The sequence below is a fragment of the Jaculus jaculus genome, chromosome 10 (genome assembly GCF_020740685.1).
Source record: "Jaculus jaculus isolate mJacJac1 chromosome 10, mJacJac1.mat.Y.cur, whole genome shotgun sequence".
NCBI lineage: Eukaryota > Metazoa > Chordata > Mammalia > Rodentia > Dipodidae > Jaculus > Jaculus jaculus.
The window spans coordinates 100,697,598-100,724,997 of record NC_059111.1 but is presented as its reverse complement, the minus strand read 5'-3'; the positions used below and the strand labels follow the sequence as shown (position 1 = coordinate 100,724,997).

The 27,400-nt window shown below is 44.3% G+C and overlaps 1 protein-coding gene across 4 annotated transcripts in view; it reads left to right on the top strand.

The window, feature by feature from the left end:
• Nucleotides 1-27,400, top strand: part of Hipk2 (homeodomain interacting protein kinase 2) — a 221,968-nt gene that overhangs the window by 65,744 nt on the left and 128,824 nt on the right. For all 4 annotated transcript variants that reach the window (XM_045160101.1, XM_004661171.3, XM_004661169.2 and 1 more), the window contains exon 2: nt 5,504-6,587. In XM_045160101.1, the coding sequence (XP_045016036.1) occupies nt 5,504-6,587 (1,084 nt within the window). The remainder of the gene's footprint in view (nt 1-5,503; nt 6,588-27,400) is intronic.

Below are 27,400 nucleotides of genomic sequence, written 5' to 3'. Positions count from 1 at the left end.
CTTATTCAGTGCTGTGACTTTAGCCTCCCAGGAGACAGTGGTGTTGGTGATAGAAATGTCCCTTTGTCGAAGCTTCTTTCGAGATCTCAAGATCTTGATGTCTTGCTGTGCTTTCACAGTGAATGAACACATGGCCATGTTGTAGGGATTGATTTTGGGAAACCACCAAGGCTTTAAAGGAAAGGTCTGGATGGGTCACCCCTTTAGGGAACATATGTGACTTGCAGATTTATTCTGTTGTGATTCCCTGGGCCCTTAATTCTGCCCCCACCCCTCCAAGGCTCACCATTGTATTGTTAACTGCTTCCCCAGCCTCCCACCAAAGAAGAGTGAAAACAACTTAAAAAGCTATTGAGCCAGGTGAGTTGGCACACCCCTTTTATCCCAGCATTTGGGAGGCTCACCGTGAGTTCAAAACTACATAGTGAGACTATAGCCTGGGCTAGAGCGAGATATGTTGAGGTGGGGGTCAATTGAGATTTTACCATAGGACCAAATTTAAAATATCCAGTCAGCCCCTGCATTTTCTGGAAAGAGAGACAGACAGACAAGTAAGGAGATAAATGGTCCTTGAAGAGTACAGGGGCCAGTCCACAAAGAAATGAAATATTTAGCTCTTCTTTAGAGTGGAAAACATGGTCTTCCCACCCTCGTCCCTTGCCTTAGGGATATGAATAAATGGAGTGGCAAAGGTTGTGGGCTTGACTCACTAAGAGCTGAACTAATCAGGAAGATTTATACCAGAAAAACTGACAAGTAGAAATGTTTGGAAATAAGTTTGACCATAAGATGAAGCTACAGAACCACCAGCAGTGTTTCATTCCTTATAAAGACATTGAGGGGCTTAAAACTATTGTCATGTATGACTTTCTTTAGCTATATTTTATGTGAGCATTTTGCTTCCCAGAGGAAAATGGACAAAGGTAAAAAGGCTACTAGAGACATTAGGTCTAATTCTTGGAATAGTGACTGTTGACCCTCAGCAATGACCCCAGTAGCCCAGCAGGAGTCTGAGGTAGCTGGCCACAGTGAAAGGTGCAGGGGGAGTCCAGCCATGCAAGTCTTTTCTGTGTCCTAAGCATCTGTCACCCAAAGCGGCCAGTGACAATTTCCACAGTTTCATGACTCTTGGCCGCCATCCCAATAACAAATAAGTCATCAGCCACCCTCTCCCCTCTGTAAAATTCCACTGCTACAATGTGGCCTTTCCACTAAGAACTTTTGAAACAGTGAAAATAGGGACCAACACCTTGTGCCTTGCTGTGTAATCAGTATGCTTCTACTTTTGCCTACATTCATTCCTCTCCCACAGGTAACTTGAGTAGTGAGGAACGAGGGCAAACAAGGGGCAGAGGCTGGAGGGGTACTTACTTTACTTGGTCTCTTTTTTTTTTTTTATTTTTTTATTATTTATTTATTTGAGAGCGACAGACATAGAGAGAAAGACAGATAGAGGGAGAGAGAGAATGGGCGCGCCAGGGCTTCCAGCCTCTGCAAACGAACTCCAGACGCGTGCGCCCCCTTGTGCATCTGGCTAACGTGGGACCTGGAGAACCGAGCCTCGAACCGGGGTCCTTAGGCTTCACAGGCAAGCGCTTAACCGCTAAGCCATCTCTCCAGCCCTACTTGGTCTCTTCTATGGATAGATATCTGAAAGTCAAGGCGCTGCCATTTCCATGTTGTTTCTAACATTTAGAACTACAAGGATATTTGATTGATAGTGGTGAATACAGAATAAGCACCATTATGCTATAACAATGTTATTGTTGACCACAAAAAGCAGTGAAAAGAAAAAGGTAAAGCCTAGCTGTATAAGCAAGCTGAAACAGTCATGCCAGGCATAGTTGACATAAACATTTGTGTAGCCATAGTTCTAGGTTAAGGTTGGAGTCAGCTTCCAAGCGGGAAGGGAAGCCTCTGCAGACCCAGAGAGTCCCAGGAAAGGTGAGGCTCACAATAGAACTGCCCTAGGACGTCAAGAGGACATGTAGCCCAAGCAGAGGCTAATGTGACTGCCCAGCTCTGAACAGCAAGCGGGGGACTAGTGGGGTGGTTTTTTTTTTCTTTTTCGGATTTCTAATCCCAGGGCTGCTGCAAAGAAACTCTAAAATCATGCACCACTTTGCATCTGGCTTTATGTGGTTTCTGGGGAATTAAACCTGGGCCATCAAGTTTTGCAAGCAAGTGCCTTAAGTACTGAGCCTTAATTTATGGTTTTTGTTTGTCTTTTGTTTTTTATACAGGGTCTCACTGTACATATAACCAAGATTCTGCCATTTCTGTTTGTTTGTTTTATTTTTTTGAGGCAGGGTCTTGCTGTAGCTCAGGCTGACCTGGAATTCACTCTGTAGTTTCAGGGTGACCTGGAACTCATGACAGTCTACCTACCTCTGCCTCCCAGATGTTGGGATTAAAGGCATGTGCCACCACGCTTGTCTTCTGCCTTGGTTTTTAAAAAGTCTTGTTTTGGGTAGAAATGTATTGGCAGATTTTTCTCTTAATTTCTAGAGTCAGGCCTAGTTCTGTAGATGTGTAGAGTCCTCATCTTTATCTCCTGGACCCTTAGGAGTCATCAAAAGTTTTTGGACAAAGGAGCAAGGTGCCTATAGGGGTCTCAGCTAAGAGCAATTTGGTGGTCAAATATAGGCAAATTAAAGGGGAGAGTACTCAGTAGACTAGACCAGGCTTCTGTATTTGCTTGAGAACTGCTGGGAATAGCTACTTCCACTACAGTAGTGTCAGCAAGAACAGAAATAAAGAATTGGACACCAGAGACATTTTAAAGGAAAAGAGACTTCAAAATGTCTTCTTGTCTGTGCAGGCACTGAAGAATCATCAAAGGTAAATCCATAGTGTGGGAACTGAGCAACTTGATACATACTTTATGAACAAAAATGGAGATGCTAGAACAAAAATTAGATGGATAGGTCTGGGGGAAAAGGTAAGGAGTTGAGTTTTGAAAGATCATCTTTGATGTAGCAGGAGACCGAAATAAATTTCTGGAACATTCAAGGGGATCTCATTCTATGATAAATATATAGGAGTTCCCTACATAGAAAGACAGCTTAAACTTTGAATGGATGATGTCTTCCAAAGAAAACAGAATCAAAATGCTGGAAACTCTGACATTTCAAAGAAGAAAGAAAAACTACTCAAATGTATATATCTTCACTACAGTAAGCCATGGGGAGGAGGGTGTTACAGATTCACACAAGAGCAGAGAGGAGCATCCAGAAGGAAGTCATAGCCAGCAGTATCGGATGTTGCAGAAAGGTTAAGACTAGGGGACTGAAAAAGACTATTGAATTAGGAAATTACCTTACAACCCATACCTAGTATGTGAATATGTGGAGTTGGGTTAAGAAGTGAGCATTGAAGAAGAGTGTAACATAAAGCACTAATTTACAGGTAAGACGAGAGAGAAGACTATGGGTATACCCCTCTTGCCTTACAAGTTGGAAGTGTGAATGTGCGCACGTGTGCACATTGCTAAAGGTATAAGGAAAAGATTGAGTCACTGATTGATTTGGCCAACCTGAGGACTTGGGTCCATTTAACAGAGAGAAATTAATAGCTTCAAGAAAAGGAGAAAGAACAGTGGCAGAAGTAGGATTCTAGAGAAAATGGGAGGCCAGGTCAGGGAACAAGGGAGAATGAACATATCTTTTTCTTGGACTGGAGAGAATCAGGTTGGAGGGTAGACAGATAATTCAGAAATGTTTGGAAATGAAGAGAATAAAGGAGAATGAGGCTGACTTCAGCCTTATGGACAAAGTAGTAAGTAGGGATCTGCTAAGAGAGGGAGGATCAGGGTGATGGGAGATGAGGTGAAGAGGATGATGTTCAGTAATCACTGTAGGTAATGCTGGGGCTTCAGAGAGCAGATGCTAGGATGGCTCAGCACCAGCAGTGCTTGACAGCATCTTCACTTCTTTGTGTTTGTTAAGAAATGCTTATCAGCTGCAGCCCAGAAGGTGAGCGGCATTGGTTTCTGTTTTCACCTTTAAGGGCTTATCCTTTCTGGTCATGGTAGTCATTTTTCTTAGATTTTTTTTTTTTTTTTTTTGAGAGAGGGAGAACTGGAGTGCCAGGGCCTCCAGCCACTGTAATCAAACTCCAGGTGCATGTGTCACCTTGTGCATTTGGTTAACATGGGATCTGGGGAGTTGAATGGGTCCTTAGGCTTCACAGGCAAGCATCTGAACTGCTAAGCTATCTCTCTAGGCTTCCTTAGAATATTGTTGATGATTTTTTTTGTTTGTTTGTTTCTAGTGTTGCCACAGTTACAGATTATGCAGTTATTCTGGAAGGGTCTCAAGTATTTCTGAGGTTATCTAAATTGTTGATATGTTGGTATGAAATTATAATCCTTTCTAGAGAAATTTGTTGATGTATGAACTGGCAGAAAAACTTAGTGAAAAGCCCATGAATTTTGTGCTCCTTGCTACTGCTTAAAATGTGACATAGGGGTTGGGAGATTGCTTAGCAGTTAAGGCACTTGCCTGTAAAGGCTAAGGACCCAGGTTCAATACCCCAGAACCCATGTAAGCCAGATGCACATGCATTTGGAATTTGTTTGCAGTGGCTGGAGGCCCTGATGTACCCATTCTCTCTCTCTCCCTCTTTCTCTCTCTCAAATAAATAAATGAATAAAACTTTATATCATGTAATATAATGTTTTAAGCTAACTAAACCTAAGACCACATATTCAACATACAAGTTTCAGTTAAGGTGACCAAAATTTGAGATGGTAATTGTCTTATTCAACACTAAAAAATCATGAGAGCTCTTGTGAGGCGGCCTGTGTGGAACCATGCTTCTTAAATCATTGAACCTGGCTGTGGGACTGTTGGTGAAACTGAGCTGACCATGTGGAAGAGCTAAGTATTTAACAGTTAGTTACCTGGGCCCTTGATATCATCTTTAGTTTTAGAGGATGCGACTTGGTGAGAATGGAGGAAAAATTGGTTTCTGTTACAAGTATATTTATAAGAAATAAGTGATGAACTAAGTCCCAATTCTGTATATTTTTTAATTTTTTAAACTTTTTATTGACAGTTTCCATAAATACAGACAATATACCATGATCATAATCCCCTTCTACCACCACCCACTTTTCCCCCTTTCCAAGTCCTTCCTCCAGTGAATCTTTTCTTTCCACCTAGTGTCTTTTCAACTTTAATGTTATTCCCTCTCCCACCATATTATTCAGGTCTCATGTAGGTTGTGTCAGCTGCTGTACCGACTCTGTTTTAGAAGTCCTGCCTTCCTTGGGTAGAATGGAATGGTGGGTAGAACAGTGGAATGTGGGAACCACTGATTTCACAAATGAAACTAGGCCGTGCTTCTTGGTGGAATAGATTCAGTTTTTCAAGCTTCTTTTGAAGTAGGAAGACAATATCTTAAATGGTTTAAGTCACTGATCAGAGCCCAAATGAGTCAGCTGAGTTTATTCATGGAGAGGTCATTCAGATATTTATTTTTCCTTTTGCTCTTCTCCTAGGTATGGCCTCACATGTGCAGGTTTTCTCCCCTCACACCCTTCAATCAAGTGCCTTCTGTAGTGTGAAGAAACTGAAAGTAGAGCCGAGTTCCAACTGGGACATGACTGGGTACGGCTCCCATAGCAAAGTATACAGCCAGAGCAAGAACATACCACCTTCTCAGCCAGCCTCCACAACCGTCAGCACCTCTTTGCCGATCCCAAACCCAAGCCTACCTTACGAGCAGACCATCATCTTCCCAGGAAGCACCGGGCACATAGTTGTAACATCAGCAAGTAGCACTTCTGTCACCGGGCAAGTCCTCGGCGGACCACATAACCTAATGCGTCGAAGCACTGTGAGCCTCCTTGACACCTACCAAAAATGTGGACTCAAGCGCAAGAGTGAGGAAATTGAGAACACAAGCAGCGTGCAGATCATCGAAGAGCATCCACCCATGATTCAGAATAATGCCAGTGGGGCCACTGTAGCCACTGCCACCACGTCCACTGCCACCTCCAAGAACAGTGGCTCCAACAGTGAAGGTGATTACCAGCTAGTGCAGCATGAGGTGCTGTGCTCCATGACCAACACATATGAGGTTTTAGAGTTCTTGGGCCGAGGGACGTTTGGACAAGTGGTGAAGTGCTGGAAGAGGGGTACCAATGAAATTGTGGCCATTAAGATCCTGAAGAACCACCCATCGTATGCCCGTCAAGGTCAGATTGAAGTGAGCATCCTGGCCCGGCTGAGCACAGAGAGTGCCGATGACTACAACTTTGTACGGGCCTATGAGTGCTTCCAGCACAAGAACCACACGTGCCTGGTCTTTGAGATGTTGGAGCAGAACCTCTATGACTTTCTGAAGCAGAACAAGTTTAGCCCCTTGCCCCTCAAATATATTCGCCCCGTCCTCCAACAGGTAGCCACAGCCCTGATGAAACTCAAAAGCCTGGGTCTTATCCATGCTGACCTCAAACCAGAAAACATCATGCTGGTGGATCCATCCAGACAACCATACAGAGTCAAGGTCATTGACTTTGGTTCAGCTAGTCATGTGTCCAAGGCTGTGTGTTCTACCTATTTGCAGTCCAGATACTACAGGTAAGGCCATTTGCATTGGGACAGTCCCAGACAGTCATGGGATACAGGAGGCTCAGTGGCATTCGCAGGGAATATGCAGAGGGAGTCGCCATGGTGGAGATAAAAATATATGTTACCAGTTTCTGCCCTCAAGAGACTTTATATGGTTGAGAAATGAGGACATGTACATGTTGAAATGGTAATGAGACACCATCTAAGAAGGGAGCCAAGTAAGCTTCCTGGTCTAGACATTCAGAGATAGAAAGGATTCCTGGGAGCTGGGTGAAGAGCAGAACAGAGTGGAGGTGTCAGGTCTGCATGGATAGAGAGGATGCAGACAGCTGGAGAAGAGAAGGGGTATACTGACCACAAACACACAGTAGCAATGTGCATAACTCATGCAGGAGATGAAGAGAACCTGCCTAGCCAGATCAGAAGATTTGTGAATAGTGGAAGATGTGATTGAAAAGATAAGTTGGGACCAGGTTTGGGGGAACTTTCAATACCAGTCTAAGAAATGATAGCTGTCTTCTTAAACCTGGAGCAACTCCTGGAAACTTGGAACAACAGGGGATCACAGGTTGATAGCGTGTTCTAAGAAGACGTCATTTGTTGCCATGTGGAAGAGGCTGGAGGCTTTGCATTTGGATGATGGAAGGAACTACCTGGAAGGAAATACCTGAGACTAGATAATTTTATAAGACTCCCTCCACACCCATAGCTTATACATAGGCCAGGAAATGAAAATGTGTAGAATTCAGGCAGTTAGCCCAAGTCATGTGGCCTAATGGAAGAATCAGTCTGTGGGAGGAATTGGAGAGAGAAAGTGAGGGTCAAGGTAGTAATGTGGTAAGGAGTTATTCTGAAAATAACAATATCACAGTGATGAAAATTGGCAAGAAACGAAACTCAGACTCCCATGAGAAGGTAGGCATAATCCACATTGAAGAGGTTAACATCTGGCAGTAATAACAAAATCTCAGGACTTCTTATCTCCTGAGACCTCCTGCCTCCCACCCTGGTGGTAGATGTGCTTTCTCCTACCTCCTTCAAAGCTTCCTAGGAAAGGCTGGACAGGGTGCTTGAGCTATGTTGACATAGCTGACCTGTAACCTACTCTGAGCCTGACAGGCCCAGCCTGCCTGTTTGACCTCCTCCTCCTTGGCTTGTTCCTCCTGCTGGGCCCAGCTGCTGCCCACAGCACTATTGCATGTCCCCTCACCCACCCGTTTTGTCCCTGTTTTCCCACCCCTCCCTTAGATGCACCCTTAACCCTGTCTCCTTTCATTTTGATCCAACTCAGAGGATCGCAAAGCTTCATCACCTGGCAGTTAGTCATTGTTCTTCATTTTTCTCCATTCTCTGTAGGAGGGATTCCTGAGTTTTAGTAGCCCTTTAAATGTCTGTCTGTTTGTTTATTTACTTACGAGAGAGAGAGAGAGAGAGAGAGAGAGAGAGGGAGGGAGGGAGGGAGGGAGGGAGGGAGGGAGGGAGGGAGGGAGGGAGAGAGAGAGAAAGAATGGACATGCCAGGGCCTCTTGCCACTACAGATGAACTGCATACACCTGCGCCACATTGTTCATCTGGTTTTACATAGGTATTGGGGAATCAAACCTGAGCCTTCACGCTTTGCAACCAAGTGTCTTTAACCACTGAGCCATCTCTCCAGCCCCAGTAGCTCTTATCTTGCCACTGAAATCTGCCCTTCTCCAGCCATGGCTTTCCTCCTGAATTTAGATATGCACACAGCCATCTCCTTTTAGGAGGCCCCCCAGGCTTCTGCATGCTAATGAGGGACAGATCTCCTGGCTCCATTTCCCCTCCTTCTCCTACACAAGTCCTTCCATGAAGGGGAGATAGGTGCCCACTGCTGGAAGGTGTAGCCTGAAGGTGGGAACTGTGCTTACCTCCATGGTCCTGTGGGAGGGTATTGATACAAAAGGATGGGTGGTGGCCTGGCTATACTCGAAGGTAAGGTACCAGCACAATAGCATATGTTCTCTCTGGAGTGTATTTGGCCCTTCCTTGAAAACTTTGGTTTCACATGGGGACCTGGCTGGCCCCTGTAAGTGATGCTGGGCAAACCAGAGGCTTCTACTGTATATTGACTGTATATTTAGGCTTACACATTCAGCATGCCAGAGGCTATTTCTTTGTGGCCTGAATTTAGGGCAAACTATGCCAATTCAAGGACTGCTCAGGGTTTTATTATCTGCATGTGTCATTGTAAACCAAACCAGCTTTGTTGAAGTTTGCTTTAAAAAAAATAGGCATGGAGGCTTGTAAAAAGATTTTTAAAATTATATTTAATAAGCAATGCATTCTTAGAGCACAAGTTGAATCAAGAAGTTGAAACCAGGCGTGGTGGTGCACACCTTTAATCCCAGCACTTGGGAGGCAGAGGTAGGAGGATCGCTGTGAGTTTGAAGTCACCCTGAGACTACGGAGTGAATTCCTGGTCAGTCTGGGCGAGAGTGAGACTCTACCTCAGAAAACCAAAATAAATAAATAAATAAATAAATAAAAGTTGATTTGGAGATTCTAAAGCCTTTATGAATTCTTACCATCTTGTGCCCCTGTATTACCCATCCCTGTACAGTTTGCTTTGGGGAACGCTACATCAGGAAGGCTGTGGGTGAGAACCTGGGCAGGTGTGAATCCTCTACCTGGACCTCTAATGTTCTTTCACAATCCTTTTGGCTGAGTTGGCCTTTAAAATTTTTTTTTAATTTATTTTTCATTTATCTGCAAGCAGTCAGGGGGAGGGGATGTGCTAGGGAACCTCTTGCTACTGCAAACAAACTCCAGATGCTTAGGCCATTTTGTACATCTGGCTTTACATAGATACTGGGAAATACAACTCAAGGAATCCAACTCGGGCCATTAGGCTTTGCAAGAAAGTGCCTTTAACCATTGAGCCATCTCCCCTGCCCTGAGTTGGCCTTTTGAGAGCACCTCTGTGGGATAATAAAAACTGTTTTGCTGATAGTCCTGGGCCCTTAAGAACTCTTTCTTCCCTTCTGTCACTCCTAAGCAGGCACAGTCACCTCTAGTTCTTGCACTTCCTCTTTCTATTTAGGGACCCTGCCTTTGTATATGTTAGCACCGCTTTCTTTAGGCCTTAAGTGACTGCCACCTAAAATTCTGGCTAGAGTGGCCTCTTCTTCAAGATCACCATGGCCTTTGGTCCTCAAGGTCAGCCTAGGCTGTCTGAACCTGGGGTCAAGGACGCCGTAGACCTGGTAATGCTCCATTTCCAGATTAGTCACCCTTGTCTTGTCTGCCCTCAAGCCTCATCTGAGCCCTGGAGTGGTTGGTCTTCTGGAACATAAGTCAGTAGGAGCTTTTGTTGTTGTTGTTTTTCAAGGTAGGGTCTCACTCTAGCCCAGCCTGACCAGGAATTCACTCTGTAGTCTCAGGGTGGCCCCCAACTCATGACGATCCTCCTACCTCTGCCTCCCAAGTGCTGGTATTACACTTTTGAGGACAGTCTTCAGCTTTGTCTTTTATCCTGGCTTTGTGACTGCCAACGCTAGACCACATTTTTTAGGTTGATTCTCCTGATTGCTTAACTTCTTACTGTGGGAGAGGAGGCAGGAGACGCTCTTTGATTGTCTATCATTATAGCCTTTCTCCTAGAAGAGAAAACTTCAGGGACATCTTGAGAGAGAGGGATGTGTTTGAGCTACCTGGACAGAGAAGTCATCAAATGCTGCATGTAGGCCTTTGTCCTGCAGAATTTTCCTCCAGAGGTCCCCTGTATCTGAGCCTGACAGTAAGCCACTGGGGACACCTTGCTTTCAAAGGAACAAGTGCCTTCCTGTTCCTTCATCATTTTATTTGTTTTAACTTTTTACTGACACCTTTCATGATCATTCGTTATTTTGAATGAGACTGTATTAAGTGTGTCTCACCAGTCCCCATCAGGTGATATAGAAACATTGTGATATAGAGAACTTTCTGTCTTCTGCCTAGGGGACCTAGGAATGGAGAGGGTCACCTGGAAGCCACTTATTATCCCCAGCTACTGAGGTTGGGCCCAGATAGTCAGCTGCCTTGGGGAAATGCAGCCCAGCAATGTCATCAGCAGCCTGAAGACTTCCCTTCTCCCTTAGGGACCTCTCTCAGTAAACCTGCATCTTTGCTCCACAGAAAAGAGTTTCAAGGGTCAGAATGAAGCAAGGTTAGTGATTATTAAGACTTTAGGTGCAAAGACATATAGGAAGGAAAAAGATAGTATATGTACTCAAAAGAGAAGACACAGGCATATTTACGATGGTGATGTAGATGATTTTTGTGGCTAAGTTACTTACCAGAAAGGATGTAATTTACAATAAAGTTTAAAGACTAAGAAAAGCTTAAAATTTATGTACCTTAAAAATTAAGTTAAAACATGAGCTGTTTTACTTATTTCCCTTAAGAATTTTCATTTGTAAATTAAATTGTAAGGTAGCTTTTTGTTCTTTGGGTTTGTTTTTTTTTTGCTTTGTTTTTAATATTTTTTTAAATTCATTTGCAAGGAGAGGGAGAATGAGAGAATGGGTACACTGGGACCTCTCTCCACTGCAAATGAACTCCAGATACCACTTGGTACATGTGGCTTTACATGGGCACTGTGGAATGAAATGTAGGCTCTCAGGCTTTTACATTTCTTTAACATTCTGAGTGATGGGATTAAAGGTTTCACCTGCCATGCCCAGTTTAGTTCACTTGTTTTTTTAAAATTTTACTTATTTTTTTTAAAAATTATTTATTTGTTTATTTATTTGAGAGTGACAGACACAGAGAGAAAGACAGATAGAGGGAGAGAGAGAGAATGGGCGCGCCAGGGCTTCCAGCCTCTGTAAACGAACTCCAGACGCGTGCGCCCCCTTGTGCATCTGGCTAACGTGGGACCTGGGGAACCGAGCCTTGAACCGGGGTCCTTAGGCTTCACAGGCAAGGCGCTTAACCGCTAAGCCATCTCTCCAGCCCTAAAATTTTATTTTAATATATTTATTTTATTTTATTTTAAAATATTTATATAGAGAATGGGCATGCTAGGGCCTCTAGCCCTAAGCAAACCAGATGTTTGCACCATCATGTGTGTGCATCTGGCTTACATGGGTTCTGAGGAGTCAAACCTGGGTTCCTAGGCTTCACAGGCAAGCACCTTAACTGTTAAACCATCTCTCCAGCTTCTTTCCTTTCTCATGTCTCCTTAATTTTGCCTGTCTTTTTAGCCTGCCTCAGAATTGCTGTTGATATAGGGGAGGCAAATCTGATTTGCAGTTTTCAGGAAACAGGGTTGCTTTTTCAGGTTTTTGAGTTTGATATAAGGTTATCTTCTAACTTGATTTTTACTACATTTTTTGTTTGTTTGGTTTTTCAAGGTAGGGTGTCTGTCTAGCTCAGGCTGACCTGGAAATCACTATGTAGTCTCAGGCTGGCCTCAAGCTCACGTGGATCCTGCTACTTTTGCCTCACGAGTGCTGGGATTAAAGGTGTACTCCACCACTCTGGGCCTTAACTTGACCTTTAACTTGAAGGTCAGTTACAAGGTTACTGTCACTGTGTTGATCATCAAATTTTCATCTGGAGAGCCTCTTAAAACAGAGCCCTGCCAGATCTGCCAGATCCCATAGCTACCTTGTCCTTCTCCAGAGACAAGGCCTCTGTTCCTCAAAAGTCTCTACTCCTACCCCACCTCAGAAAGTTGCCCGCAGAAACTGGGGATGAGCCAGCACAGATGGTCTTAGGACCATTCTTGAGAAGCTGTGCTCCAGGGAAGAGAGGGCTTTCCTCTGCAGTGTCACCTTTCAGCTCTTCATGCTCAGAGGGACACAGTGGCAGGTGACCCTGATTACTTGTGTTAGCTCACCAAAGGAAGTCCCTGCCAAGTCTTTATTTAATTCTACATTGATGCCAGGGTTTTTTTTTGTTTTTTTTTTTTTTTGTTTGTTTGTTTGTTTGTGTTTTGAGCAAGCAATAAATTCGTGCTGGGATATTTCCACTATCAACAAGACTAGCAAACTAAAAACAAGACTAAATATTAAACTCAGCAAAAAAAATTCACCATTCAGGTTGGAAACTAAAATGTATGTAACTTTGTTTCTGCCATGGGATATTGAAAACATCCTTGTATATGGTTTTTTGAAACATTTAAGACCATTGCTAGGATACCAAAAACTGGGCATAAATATTAAGATATAGTAATTTTTTCCATCTGCCTCTTGAGTACAGAGACTGTCTTCCACATAATTCTATAGTGGTTTTAGGTGAAGATGGAGATTAATCTTAATTCAGTTCTATATGTCAGGCATTTTGGGGGTTCTCTTAGTTCTTGGGGTAGATGCAGATTAAAGGTATGGAATGTAGGGCATGATCTCATATCTTGAGTTCATGGTCCCTTTGAGAAGATGAAAAACAAATTGTTTAGAATGTCATTCTGATATCTTCAGTGTCTAGTTATTTAACAGGTATTTGTTATGAACCTACTGTGTGCCAGACTATAGGGAAATAGGAGCAAGCAAAATAGTTCATAGCTGGTTGTGGTGGTGCACACCTTTAATCCCAGCACTCAGGAAGCAGAGGTAGGAGGATCACTGTGAGTTTGAGGCCATCCTGAAACTACATAGTGAATTCCTGATCAGCCTGGGTTAGAGCCAGACCCTACCTTGAAAAACAGACAAACAAAAACAGTTCAAAAGTTCAGAGTCAATGATGGATTTTCTGGAAGATGGCTGATAGGGAAGATTTATTGAGTAAGAACTACGGTGAAGGGATCTTTGGAGCTTGGCCATGAAGGTTGGAGGAAAATTGGAAAATAAGGGTCTGGGGAGACAGCTATGTGGGTAAAAGTGCTTGCTATGCATAATAACCTCAGTTCATATCCTCAACACCCATGTAAATTTGAACATGGTACTGTGCATCTGTAATCCCAGCTCACCTATGAGGTAAAAGCAGACTAGAGAATCCTCAGGAGCTCACAGGCTAGCTAGCCTGGTGTACTCAGCAGTGAGTAGCAAGAGACCCTGCTTCCAACAAGGTAGAAGGTGAGGACCAGTTCTGAAGCTCTGTTCTACAGGATTTGGCTTCAAATACCACCACTGTTACAAAGTAGTAGTCTTTGGAAGATCATACTTTATACCAATCCCAGCCACCTGTTTTCCTGATTCATTGTCCATAGAATGTCAACTATGAGCTGCCCACACTGCCTGGCTAGATCCCATCATGACCAGGGCCTGTGTTCCCACATAGTCGGCCGCAATTGGGGTAAGAGCTATTTTTTTTCTCCTCTGCATTGACCTTGGCCTCTGGGAACCTTCCTTGAATTCCCATGAATAGATGGCAGCACATATTCTAAAAGGCATGCTGTAGCTTGAGCATATAAATCATTACAGTAAAGGATATAGCTTTGTAAAGCCACAAATGGAAATCATTTTTAAAAAGTCATAGCTTGTTAGATCACAGTGTATAAAAAGTGACTAACTAGAAGTATATTTGATTAAAAAGAGAGCTTTAAAAGAAATTACATTGCACTCATTAGCTTTTTAATTTGTCTTCTGTTGCTAATAGAGACAACAGGAGAAGAAATACGGTAGTTCACATTTGAGGAGAGTAAATGAAAATCACGCAATCCACTGCCAATCTCATTTTCCCACTTAGTTAAAAACTTGCAGGTCTTGACGCCCCTCTGTGAAGAAGTGATCAGTAAATTATCAAAGTTGGTAGGCTGGCTTCAAATTTCACTTGTCTCTGGGACCTTCAACTATATAGTAAATATGAAATTAAAGTTTTCCTTTAGCAACTACTACTAGTGTTTATAATTATATGATAATTATTAATATGAAATAATTGCAGTGGAACGCTCTACGTGTATTTGAATGGCTCTTTGCCAGGTGCTGTAACTCCCTATATACACACATGTGGATACACATACACATACACCCGATGGGGGAGGAGGCTGACTTTAGTACCACAGTGAAGCCATGCACGACGTGGGCTTAGGTGCGCTCATGGGAAGGAAAGTTGATGCTGATAGAAGTTGAAGCATAGAGATGGGGAAGGAAGCCAGATGCACGCACGTGCAAAGACAATGGATGGCCACACACCTCCTTGCCTCAGAAGCCTCCCAAGGGCCCAGGTGCAGAAGCAGTGTCAAGGCCCTGGAAACTTGGCTCAGCTTGCTGCCTTGCTGCACAGCTGCCAGCTGCATCTTTCTGAACCTGAAGATGGGAAGGCTGGAACCACCTTTGGGCTTATGGCATAGATCAGTCATTTTCCAAGTGGGTTCCAGGGATCCGCCCATCCCAGAATCTCTGAGAGTGCTTGTTAGAAATGAAAACTCTGCCCTACCAAACCGGTCTACTGAGTGGGTGTGCTGAGAGCGGGCAGGAAGAGACATTGGACAAATTTGATAGAAAATGCTTCCCTTCTCTTCTTCCTTTTTCTATTTCTTCCAGAACTAGGAGTGGAACTTAGGACCTCAGGCATGGGGGCGTGTGCTATACCACTCAGCTGCATCCCAAGCCCCACTTTTTTTTTCCAAGGTAGGTCTTACTAGCTCAGGCTGACCTGAAATCCACTGTGTAGTCTCAGGGTGGCCTCAAACTCATGGCAGTCCTCCTACCTCTGCTTCCCGAGTGCTGGAATTAAAGGTGTGTGCCACCACACCCGACTTTTTTAAAACTTCTTATTCTGAGACATGGTGTCACTAAATTGTTTAGGCAACCCTTCATCTTTTTCTTAGCCTACGTTAGTTTTGAACTTGTAATACTCCTGCTCCAGCCTCCCAAGTAGCTTGGATTATAGCCCTGTGGTACCAGGTTTGGCTGCTTAAAAAAAATAAATAAAAATAAAACATTTTGTTGAGATATGATTGACATACACAGAGTTGTTCATGTTTAACATCTATAGGTTGTCTAATTTGTAGAAAAGGATACACCTATGAAACCACCACCATATATTCATATACATCTCCAAAAGCTTCCTTCCACCTTCTTGATGATGATGATGATGATGATCTTTTGAGAACTGTGCTCCAAGTGGCTTGGCCTTCAGAGTGCTGTCTCGTAGAGCGTGGACTGTACACCCTGTCAAGATTAAAGAATGGACCACTGGTGCAGCCTAGCTTTGAGCTGTTGATCCTTTATCTGAGTGGTGTGTAGTCCCTCTGAGGGCCCATTTGTTATATGACTTGTGGTCAAAGTCTTGAGTTTCAGTGAGAGCAGTGGAGATACCAAAACAGTTGGTGGGTGTGATAGAGGTCATGTGGATTAGTGAACTAAGCAGTGTGATTCAGAGGAGAACGTTTGGAATGGGGTGGGAATGAGAAACCAGATGCTCAGCAGAGGAGACAGTAATGTGTGTGACTTTTGCATAACTTATGGCAGATATGGCACCTACTGCTGCAGCTCCAGCATGCGCCCTATACTGGAGCTCCAGCTGGGTTAGGAGCTGTAATCTTATTCAGACATTGTGCAAGTAATTTTTTAAATTCCAAAGATGTGCCAGACACTGTGTTTTGTGCTGAGCTTTCAAGACATAAGTAGGAGTGCCCTCAGCTATACAGGGTCTGCCCCTAATCGGTCCCCCCACCCCAGTCCACCTCAGCTTGGACATCTCTCATTAATTAAATGTTTTGTGACCCTTCATTTTCTAAGTCTTTGGTGCCTCTCCATGGCAGTGATTCTCTGCATTGTAGCCCCCTTTCCTTTACTGAGGCTCCCAGCTATCACCCTTCTAAGAGGTAGGAGGCAAGTCCTGGGCTACATTTCTCTTCCTCTGCCTCCAGTAGTGGCTGGCTCACATAGAGTTTTATAGGGTGGTCATTAAGACATGCAAACCCACCACCAGTGTCTGGTGGTGATCAGGGCTTTGGGAACTCTAGAAGGTCCAGCCCTTTATCATTTCCCCAGAAGCAGACCCCTGAGACAAGGGGCCTTGAGCACAGGTGGTATCTTTGGTAGATGGTGCAGGAAGCAGGAGCAAGGCATGGCAGAGTGAGACTGACCAGAGTAGTTACCATTATGAGAGGTTATTAGAGGTCACAGGGCTCTGTTCTCCTGTAAGAAGCCTTTGGAAAGACTCCTAGAACTGGTGATGAGGAGTGGACACTGAGCCTGAGCCTCATGTCCCTGGGGTGAGGGTTGCCTTGGCCTCTTTGACCTGCCACTACTTACTGAGTTTGTGAAGACTGAAGGGACTTCGTCTATTCAGAAGTGGCTCTGAGACTGTCATTTAACTGAGATATGAACACAGCACTGAGAAGGCCACAGGTAGTTGAGCTGGAGGAGTACGACCTACACACTGGCCATTTGAACTGCAACATTGTGCCTGGCCATCAGTCTATTTCCTCCCTGCCAGTCATCTGTGGCATTTGTAAGTGGAATGAGTTAATTGTAGGTTCAGAATTCAGAGCTAAGGTCTGAAGCTAGCAAGAACAAATCTTGCCTCCACTATTCTTTGCTTTTATCTGGCTACCCTCCTACAAGGGATTAGGTGGGGCTGAGCTCCGAGATGGCATATGGAGGTACAAGGAGGGTGAGCAGGCCCAGGTGCAGAGTATAGGTTGGTCAAAGAAACCGCAGAGGGCCTGGAGAGATGGCTCAGCAGTTAAGGTATTTGCATGCAAAGCCTAATGACCTGGGTTTAGTTTCCCAGTACCCACATTAAAGCCAGATGCACAAAATGGTGCAAGCATTTGGAGGTCATTTGCAGTGCCTAGAGGCCCTGGTATACCCATTGTCTCTCTGTCTCTCTCTCTTTCTTTACTTGCAAATAAAAAAAAGAAAGAAATGAAACAGCAGAGGCAGGGGGATACCATCCCCTCTGCTTCCATACTTTCCATTCATGGCTAATGGAAGTTGTAACTATCAATCCCCAAGGTTCATTTGTGAAGAGAGAGAATGACGGAGTGGGTAAATGACATCAGCGTCTTCACGTGTTTCCGAGTTCATGCCATGTATCAGATACCCCTGCATTCGTAGCTCTGTGCAGTCCTTCAGACAAGCCCTCAACATCAGCCTCTTGAGAATCTTACACATCTCAAACATAAATATTTTCAGGGTGTCTCTCCTGTGAGAATGCTGTTTAAAATCTGGAGCCAGCCACTTTAGTTTCTAACCAGCCAGGTCCCTGAAGTCAGCCAGTGCTTGTCTTGTCCAGTTATACAGAAAATTAAAAAGGACTACCATAGGATCAGCAGGCAAGGCCTTGACTATGTCACATTGTGCCCTGAAGATGGTGCCATGCTCTGAGCCCCATGACCCCTTGTCTATATTTTGGTTTTGAGGCTTTATGGATATGCTACCCAGGCTCCCTATATAACCTTGTCTTCATCCTAAACAGCTAGGTGAACAGACTTCCCGAGAGAATATATCTCATCATAAAGTGCTTAGTATGGGCCTGGTAAATGCTAGCTGTATTAAACTGCAATTGATGGTGTCATTGTCATTATATTTAGCAGGTGTATATGTGTGTAAGTGTGCATGTGTGTGCATCTAGAGGACAGCTTTAATGTCATCCTCAGGAATGTTACCCACCTCTTTTGAGACAGGGTCTCTCATTGGCCTGGAGCTTGCTAATTAGGCTAGGCTGGCTAGCAGTAAGCCCCAGGGGTCCTCCGCCACATCCAGCAGTTGTATGTGGGTACTGGGGATCCAACTCAGGTCCTCATGCTTGCGAGGCAAGCATTTTACTGACTGAGCTCTCAACTCCTCAGCCTCATTGTCTTTCTTTTAGTCACCATTGCTTGCAGGTAGACTTGGGCTTGAACTCTTAGCTACTCCTTTATACCTGTGTGACTTTAAGCAAGTTCCCAAACTTCTCCAAGGCTCATTGTTTGCCTTTAAGACAGAAAAGTAAACAGTTCATGAGTTTGTCACAGGACCAAATGAGACAATTACATTCATTTCATTCAGCCTCCATCGTGCCTGGCACACACAGCTGCTATGTCACAGTAGCCATCAGCCTGCCCAGGTTCTGTAACTATTTATCATAGTATGGATGTATTTGATCCAGCATCCTTAGTTTACATGCCTCAATGCCCCACCAGTGCCAGACTTTGTGGTGTACATCACTTCCCTTCTGTCTCATTTGATACTTAGGGGCCTGGCACCGCAAGTCACTCTTAGGAGCTGCTCAAGGAATGAACGTGCAGGTCAAAAGTGTGTGTCTAGTGGCTTTTCTCCAGCATCAGGAAGATACAGAGTCAAGTGCATCCAGGAAGGTGATAGCACATGGGGAAAGAAGTGAGTCAGAAGGAAGGGCACACATGTGGTTGGTGGGTAAAGAAGGAGAATATCCCAGTCCTAGCTTGAAGTTTTACCTCTGCCATACTCCTGCTGGTGCTCAGAGTGACACCAAATGCCTTGTGGCTCGTGAATGGCTACAGAGGAAAATGACAGAATGAGGTTCAGGAAGCCTGGAGACCCAACTGCATTTGACACTTGTTGGTACTTCTATACCCAGTCCTACCACTACTGACCTTTCAAGGGACAGAGAGCTGAGAGTGATACTGAAAACCCTGTCCAGAATCTCCCCTTAAAACAGCACATGTGTGGGCTGCATGTGTGCTGGCTGTGGAATGTATGTCTGCTGTTACCGTGTGTTGAGTATAGTATGTGTATTTGGTATATGGGGTATGTGTCTCTGGCAGCAGCAGAAGGTAGACTGGTCCACAGCATTCCTACACCTAGAGCCCTGTTCTTGTGTTCAGGGAAGAGTCTCCAATGACAGCCTTCCATATATGTTAGCAATGAAAGTAAAATTTCTGTAGCCAGACCTGAAGGATAACTGCCAGTGCCACTTCTTTGCTTTGACCTCTAGGGAAGGATTTTGCACCCTCTTCTTATGGTAAATTAAAGCTTATATTGGCAGATAAAAAGGCACCAAGTGCATAGCCTCCCTCCACAAATGTTAATAGATTTGGCATCTAGAAAGTCAGGTGATGTTCATCCCTGTAAAAGTCATCTGTCCACCCTCTGAGTTGAATGACAATAACACAATCTATACATGGGCTAATGCTAAATAAAATAGCATTTAAGTTTTAAAATGTTTTAAAAGTTAAAATTTAAAATCTGTTTGCCCCTAAAAACCTCTAGAAACCATTGATGATCTTGAAACCGTTGATAATCTTGAAACATTAGCCTTACTTTGCCTGATCTGTCTTCCTGTTTTTGTTTTGTCCTGTTGTATTTGGGTAAAATATGTCTTGTTCATCCTGTCACAGGAGGGTCAGAAGGAAGAGACAGTCATTTCTGGAAATGGCTGGGTGGGGGACCTACAAAAACAGTCCTGGAGTAAACGGATGCTGGTGACAGAAGCACAAGAAGCAGGCAGCACCTGTCTCTACTGTGCCCTGCGCAGGTCATGGGCGAGAAGCAGTGAGCTTGCTGCTGAGATGCCAAGACTTAAAGACTCCAGGCCTTAAGAGAGGAGATCAGGGACTAGTGAGGTTTGTCTGTCTGGCTGCCTGTACCTGCAGTTCTCTGTTGTCATGCCACAGACAGCACAGGACAAACCACAGTATTTCATTCCAACAGGCACCCATCTGGGGGCATTTTCATACTCAGTACAGGAAGTAGCCAATTTTGTCCAAAAAGCCTTTTACCCCCTAGAGAAAGAAAGTACATCCTTACGCAATACCTGAGTTGATCTTGTCCACATTTTTGGTGCTGAGCCTTGAAGGGTGATCCTAGCATCTATACCAGGGTCATACATCCAGCCACCTGTCCTTTCCCTCTGACAAGAGGTTTCACTTGTTTCTTTGGAAGAAATGAGGGGCAGTTGAATGTAAATGTTCCATTATGTCCCTGGAGACCAGTTTAAGATGGGGATCTTCTGTGACATGCCTAGAGACAGACCTGTCAGCCATGCTAACCATGTTTGCTGTACTACTTTTTTGAGGCATGGTGCCATTGGGGCTGCATCACATTAGTCTGAGCACTGTTGGAATCATCCTCCCCTGTTCCCACTTTCTTCTGTCTCCTAGAAGCATTGCCTAAAGCTTGACTCCCTGATAGCCCCTCTGGTTCTATCCCAACTCCCACCTCCAGGCATCTGACATGGGATTTTAAGTTCTGGTGGCTCTGCCTCTCCCCTCATTCTTTCTACTCCAGGGAATCTAGGGCATTCCCTTGCCTTTGCCCCAAGCCCAGTCAGCCCCATTTACTTCATGAAACTCACATGAAAAACTCACCACAACCAGAAACAATTTCTAGTCTCCCTGAAGGACCCTGGGCTGACTGTATCCTATTGTAAAGTGATAGTAAACAACAGGCCTTTTGGCTCAGTTTAGGGAAGGAAATTAAGAGATCAAGACCTAGGGCTCAGCATCCGGCTAGCTTGTGATTTGGGCTCCATGTCTCCTCGTCTCTGACACAATGTCTCCATAGCTCACTGGGTGATGTTCCCCATTAGGCTTTGTGAGTGTGAGGCCTGTGTGAGATAAACACTGTTTAGAGGACAGCCCCTCCTCTGTCTTACATGTAGCAGAGGCTATAAATGCGTTACTTCTAACCATGACCTCTCTGTTCCTGGCCTTCTGTACCTGTTTGTGTCCACAAACTTCTCCCAACTAATCCAGGAGAACATGTCAACAGTAGCTCTGCCAGCCAGATGTGGGTTCTGTGAGAAACATAAGTGAAATATCATCTTCTAGAACAGTGCCAGCTAATTGTGTTACTGTCATGTGTCAGAGCTACCCCTGCAAGAAAAGTCCCAGTGTGTCTCTCTATTTGAGGTCAGTAGATCCAAATTAGATGCTGACAGAAACAGTAGATTGAAGATAGACTTGTGCTGAGAAATGTGCTATCTTTTTTCCGTCCCAACCTTTTCTGTTTCCATCTCATATCATGTCCATGTCTCTGCTCCATTGCTTTGCTTTACAAGCCTTATGCAGCAAGTGATGTTGCACAACCACCATGTTCATTGCCCTGCCCACAGGGACACAAAGAAGCTGGGCTGAGGATGTACTGCACTGTCTTTAGAGTGAGATAATCTGTTCTGAGCATATCCCATTTGATAAGAACTGCAGAACCTTTCAGAGCTCCCCTAAAGATGAGCCCAGTTCCAGTCATACTTGTTCTCCCTGGGAACCCACAAGGGATTTCTGTTGAGAATCTCATGAAAGAAAGGGATTGAGAAGAAAGCTCTTTGTAGGTTTGCCAGGGGAGGAGGGTCATTGTATTGATACAGATTTCAGGGAATAAAATGTGTGTTCACACAGGAAGTAGGCAGTCACAAAGTCGGGTGCCTGGCCTACTATCTGAACTATATACAGTTTGTATTTGACCAAGCCTTCAGTCATGGCAGTGACTCATATTTTCCCAGTGTTTCTAGGAACAGGTCTCTGCAATAGTCCTGAGAGTAGCTCAGCAGCCTTATTTTCCTCACCCCACAGAGCACAGTGTCTGGCTCTGAACTGCCTATGTACTAAAGACCAAGTGAAGAGCACAGCCTCTGCCTCACTCTGTCCAGGCAGTTTCCTGCCCACCTCGGAACTCGGATGTTGAGAATCTCTGGCCAGGGAGTGTGATAGTCCCTAACCCTTGAGAATAGCCTGGACTCACACAGCCCCAAGAATGTGGTTAAGTAGCCTCCTTGCGCCTCCCCCACCTCACACAACTGGCTGCTGTCCTCTAGAGAATGCCACTCAGTATTTTTTTTTCCTGTCACGTTGGAAAGCATGTGCTTCATCTGCACGGGCATTGTGTGGATCTGAGCATTATTATTGTTCAGTTCTGTCTGTAGCCATGATGATGTTTTTGATACTATTGGACAAACAGTGTACACCCTGGCTGAAATTCACAAGTCAGTGTCAAGAGACTTGAGGCCACTGTATGCAGCTACAGCCATAGCAAGCCTGAGCCGGTGTGTGTTCCCAGGCATGCCTGCACCACACCCAGCTGTGCTGTCATTTTGCCTGCATACCCCCAGGTGTGCACAGACTGCAGCTTGGCATTGTGATGGATTCAGATCTGGGGCAGCCTTGTCCTAGAAACTTCCTTCTAAGGATGTGGATAGGGTACATGCAGGTGGCTGGGAAGGTTCCCGGTGTCTGACACAGACGGCCCCATTCCAGCACACCTTCTCTAGCTGCAGGCCCTCCTTGCCTTCTGATGAGCGTCTCTGGCTTATGCCTTCCTGTTCTTGGGGAGGTCTTCTCTGGAATTCTTACGTCTTGCTGCTATGAAGGCTGCAGGAGGAAAGCATGCATGGCCCAAGTGTTGTAGTCTCCAGGTAATAAAAAGGAAGCAGGGAAGGACCATGTATATATTCATGTTACCTCCCTTTCCATCTAACAAGCAAGACTCACCACACATAAATACTTTCAATTTTGCTTGCACAGCATGAGAATTGCTGGGTTTGTTTTGCCACTGAAATTGAACATTTCTAAAGAAACATGACAACATTACCTCTCCTGACAGGTAGGAGGGGAGATCTGTAGCAGGAGGTATGCACCCCGCAGCCCTTGGGAAATGAGATAGAGCTTGGTACTAATGGGGAGTTCCTGCTCCTCCAGTAGATCCTGGTCTGGGTTTGCTGCCCAAGTTCTGGGAATGAACAGGGATGGCTAGGCTCTGGCTGGCCACAGGATCTCAAGAGCCATGGTGCTCATCACTCTGCAAGGTTACTGTTTCTCTTGTTAATCATAGTACCCTTCCAGGTCTAACTCAGGTTTCAGTTCTCCTGTTTTGCCTCAGCTCCTCTGCCCTCCAATCATCCTCCCTACTCTGTAGAAATTCTGTGTTTAAAATCTATAGACAGTTTTTCCAGCTGACAGAATATGTAGACGGACATTCGTTTGCTAAATGTGTCCTGGGTGTTAGTCCTGGGACAACTGGTTTATAGACATCTGCATGTCTATTTTCTTCAGGTGATTACTATATTCTCTATGCTTGAGGTGGGAGCGGGGGTGGGTGGGTAGATGCTGGAGAATAGTGATTTCACAAGGCCTGTGAAGGGAAGGCTCTCAAACAAATCCCTAAGCTTTCCTGGCCCACAGAGGTCAGCATTAATGAAAATAATTTCTGGAACTTTTTCATAAATTATATTTAAAATAGCTTTCTGGATCCTTTATCTGTTGCTGGTGTTGGAATGCAAAATTTCACAGCCTTTATGGAAAACAGCTTGGCAGTTCCTCAAAAAGTTAAGCATAAAATTATCATATAACCCCCAGAATTCTATTTCCAGGTATACACCCTAAAGAACTGAAAACAATTAGATAGTTATATGTGCATGACCACATACTATTGATACTAGTAAAAGGTGGATCAGCCCAAATGCCTATAACTAATTTTATGGAGTGTGAATTCACATCAATAAATCATTTTTAAACAGAAAAATAAGTATTTTCTTTGAAGCTGAGAAGTTGGAATGGGATGAGACTTTACTGGAAACAGATTTAGGTGTGTTGAGGGTTATTCATAGATAGGACCTGGAATTGTTAAAAATGGCAGTTAGAATATGAGTATATGGGCTGGAGAGATGGCTTAGCAGTTAAGGTGTTTGCCTGCAAAGCCAAAGGACCTCAGTTCAATTCCCCAGGACCCACGTAAGCCAGATACTCAACAGGGCACCTGCATCTTGAGTTCGATTACAGTGGCTTGAGTCCCTGGTGCGCCCATTTTCTCTCTCTCAAATAAATAAAATATATTTTACAAAAAGAATATAAGTATATTTTAGAAGCTGATTTATAAAATGACATGCTTTATTTGCCACTGGGTTAAAACACTTAAGGTTAGTATTTTGGTTTTCTTTGTGGTGGGGGGAAGCAAAGGCTCAGCTTCATCCCGACTCTCTTTGTGCTTTTGAGCGCTCACTATGCACAGGAAGATGCCAGTGCTGCCTGAGACAGCAGATCACCCCTGAAGAACTGCCTTGGTTATTGAGTTTAGGAAGACTGGTTGGTGGGGGGGAGTGGCAGGTCAGAGTCAGCTTTGTACTGGTGGCAGAAAACACCCCATCAAGAGCAGTGTGTGTGTGGGGGGGAAGGGTTTATTTTGGCTTACAGACTTGAGGGGAAGCTCCATGATGGTAGGGGAAAATGATGGCATGAGCAGAAGGTGGACATTACCTCCTGGCCAACATCAGGTGAGTGTTCCAAACACTGGCAAGGGGAAGCTAGTTGTAACACCCATAAACCCACCCCCAATAATACATCACCTCCAGGAGACTCCATTTCTCAAATTGCCACCAGCCGGGGACCTAGCATTCAGAACACATTAAGTTTATAGAGGACACCTGAATCAATCCTCCACAGGGCATTTATATTTTAATATCCCTAAAGTATATGAGATGTTAGTTTTAGAGTTGGCAAATTAAAAAAAAAAACAAAAAAAACTTCTTTGGTCTTTTTACACCTTAGCCATCAGGGATGGCCTTCTTTCTACTTATGTCCCTTTATGCTGGAGTTTAGAAGATGTGCCAAGTACCTGGGTTCTGTGTGCTAGATATCTTCTATCATCAGAAAAGACAGTGTTTTTCTCTTTCCACCCCTGCATTGCCACATGAATAATTATATTTCACTTTCACAGGCCTTTATATGAGAAGAAAGTATGCATAACACCGCTTATACATTACAAATTAGCAATATATATATATATATCAGCAGAGTACTGGAAATTCACTATTGTCCACTGCCCCCTTTGGCTCAGTCCTTGTATCAGACCTGCTGCTGTATTGGTACCCACTGCCCCTTTGGTTCGTGCTCCCTCATGTGACACGTACATAGCAGAGGCTTGCTCTTCCCCAGACGCTGACTTGGTATTGCTTTTCCTTCCTCATCTTCCTGGGAACATTTTTTGAACATCTTTCATAAACAAAGCCCTGTGCTATGCTAAATCAGAACTAGGCCCTTCCCTCAAGAAGAATTCAGTAAAGAAGTGGGATGGAAATCACGATGGTCAATGTTGAGCTGTGTTAAGTGGAACAAGATAAAAACTTTGTTGATATAGCTATTTTATTCCCCAGTCATGCCTCTTTCATAATTTTGGGTAGTTTGTTTGAAGCGTCTTTGGCAGGGTGTATTCAGTGACTAAATCTCCCTTCTCTGTTTTTCCCGAGTGTGTTCTCTTTCTCAAGTAAGTTTGCTTTGGTTTTAACAAACATTTTTGTCCCTTTGCTTTCCTTCTTGGCTTTCCTCTGGCCTCCCAAAGAAACTTTTTTTCCTGTTCTTAATCCCACATGTGTCCATTTCTATACCTTGAGTGTGAAATGTTTTATCCCGTGGAGCACCACTGTTAGGTAATTGGGTTGGCATTCTCGGCCCACCTGTTAATTGTGGTCCCGGGAGATGGTGTGCAAAGCCCCTGAGGCTGCCCAGCTAGCCTGTGATGAAAGGTGGCTCTGGGCCACCTAATGGACATGCCGTTCTTTTGAGGCCTTCCCCTCCATCTTAGCTGCCCTCTGTGATGGTCATTTTGATGATGATGACCACAGCTCTCTGAGAACCAGGCTGAGAACAGCTTCTGTGTGTAATGATAGAGCACATATAAATAGCTGCTGGCAGTGGGAAATGGAATGAATATTAATAAATCTATATTTCATTTTTATTACTCTTTTTGTTAGGTTTTCATGGAAATGATATTTGTGAGTGAAGTGTAGGCACTGAGCTATAGGCAGGCATTTTGTTCTGACAAAATGGAGAGTCTTAGTCAAGAGGCCTGTGCATAGGAAGCACACAGCTGGCAAGATGCAATGAACATGGGTAAGATAGGAAATGGGAAGGCTTGTGAGTTTTCATATTTCCACTATGATCTGAGGCAAACACATGTCATAGTCCTCAGAGTTTTACATGTAGTTCTTGTGTAACAGTTGTTTTTTGTGTTAACATCTGGGTGCCACTGTTGAGCTGTGGCATCTACCTGTCCTACCCATAAATGCTTTTGGTCCTGGGACTCACATGCCAAACCTAGTTCTCTGCCTCTCCTAGCCCTCATCTTTCACTTTCTTCTACTCATCTGACATCTTTTCCCCCAAACCAAAGCAGAAACCCTTTCCCCATCTGTCACATCATAGTATCTTTATTTTTGAGGGCACGACTGGGAGTACAAGAATGATGGGGCCACTGGGTAATGGTATTTTCTAGATTTCTGAGCATGGCATACTATGAAGGTTCTTTGCAACACAGGTAGACAAGCATGGGACTCCCACACAGTTCCAGGACCAGAAGTGGCTCTGGCTAGGCAAGAGTGAACCTTCAGCTTGTACTTTTGGTCCTGCCTTGGAGGAAGACGCCTGTCAGAGCTTGGAGCCCTGTGTCACTGAGGTGTGTCATGAGGAATTGGAGTTTCTCTGCAGGGAGATGGAACATGTCCTTCACTGGACTGGGTAGTCAAGCCTTACTCTCTCCCTGCTATCTGGTATCTTAGATACATGCATGTCTCTGGCAGGGTGGAGCATGACAGGTTGTGTGACAGTTGTAAAAGGACAGATTGAACTTAATACATCTATTTCATGAGCCAGAAAGATGAAAAGAATTGTCCTAACTGGAAATGTACCTATTTTAGCAGGTCAAATGAGAAACCTGACATGCCAAAGAACTGAATAATGCAGCCCATTCAGACTGAACCATTCTTGATTATTTATTGACTAGGAACAAAAGTATATTCCTGCCTTTTTTTTTTAAATTTTTTTTAAAATTTTTTTAAATTTTTTTTTATTTGAGAGCGACAGACACAGAGAGAAAGACAGGTAGAGGGAGAGAAAGAGAGAATGGGCGCGCCAGGGCTTCCAGCCTCTGCAAACGAACTCCAGACACGTGCGCCCCCTTGTGCATCTGGCTAACGTGGGACCTGGGGAACCGAGCCTCGAACCGGGGTCCTTAGGCTTCACAGGCAAGTGCTTAA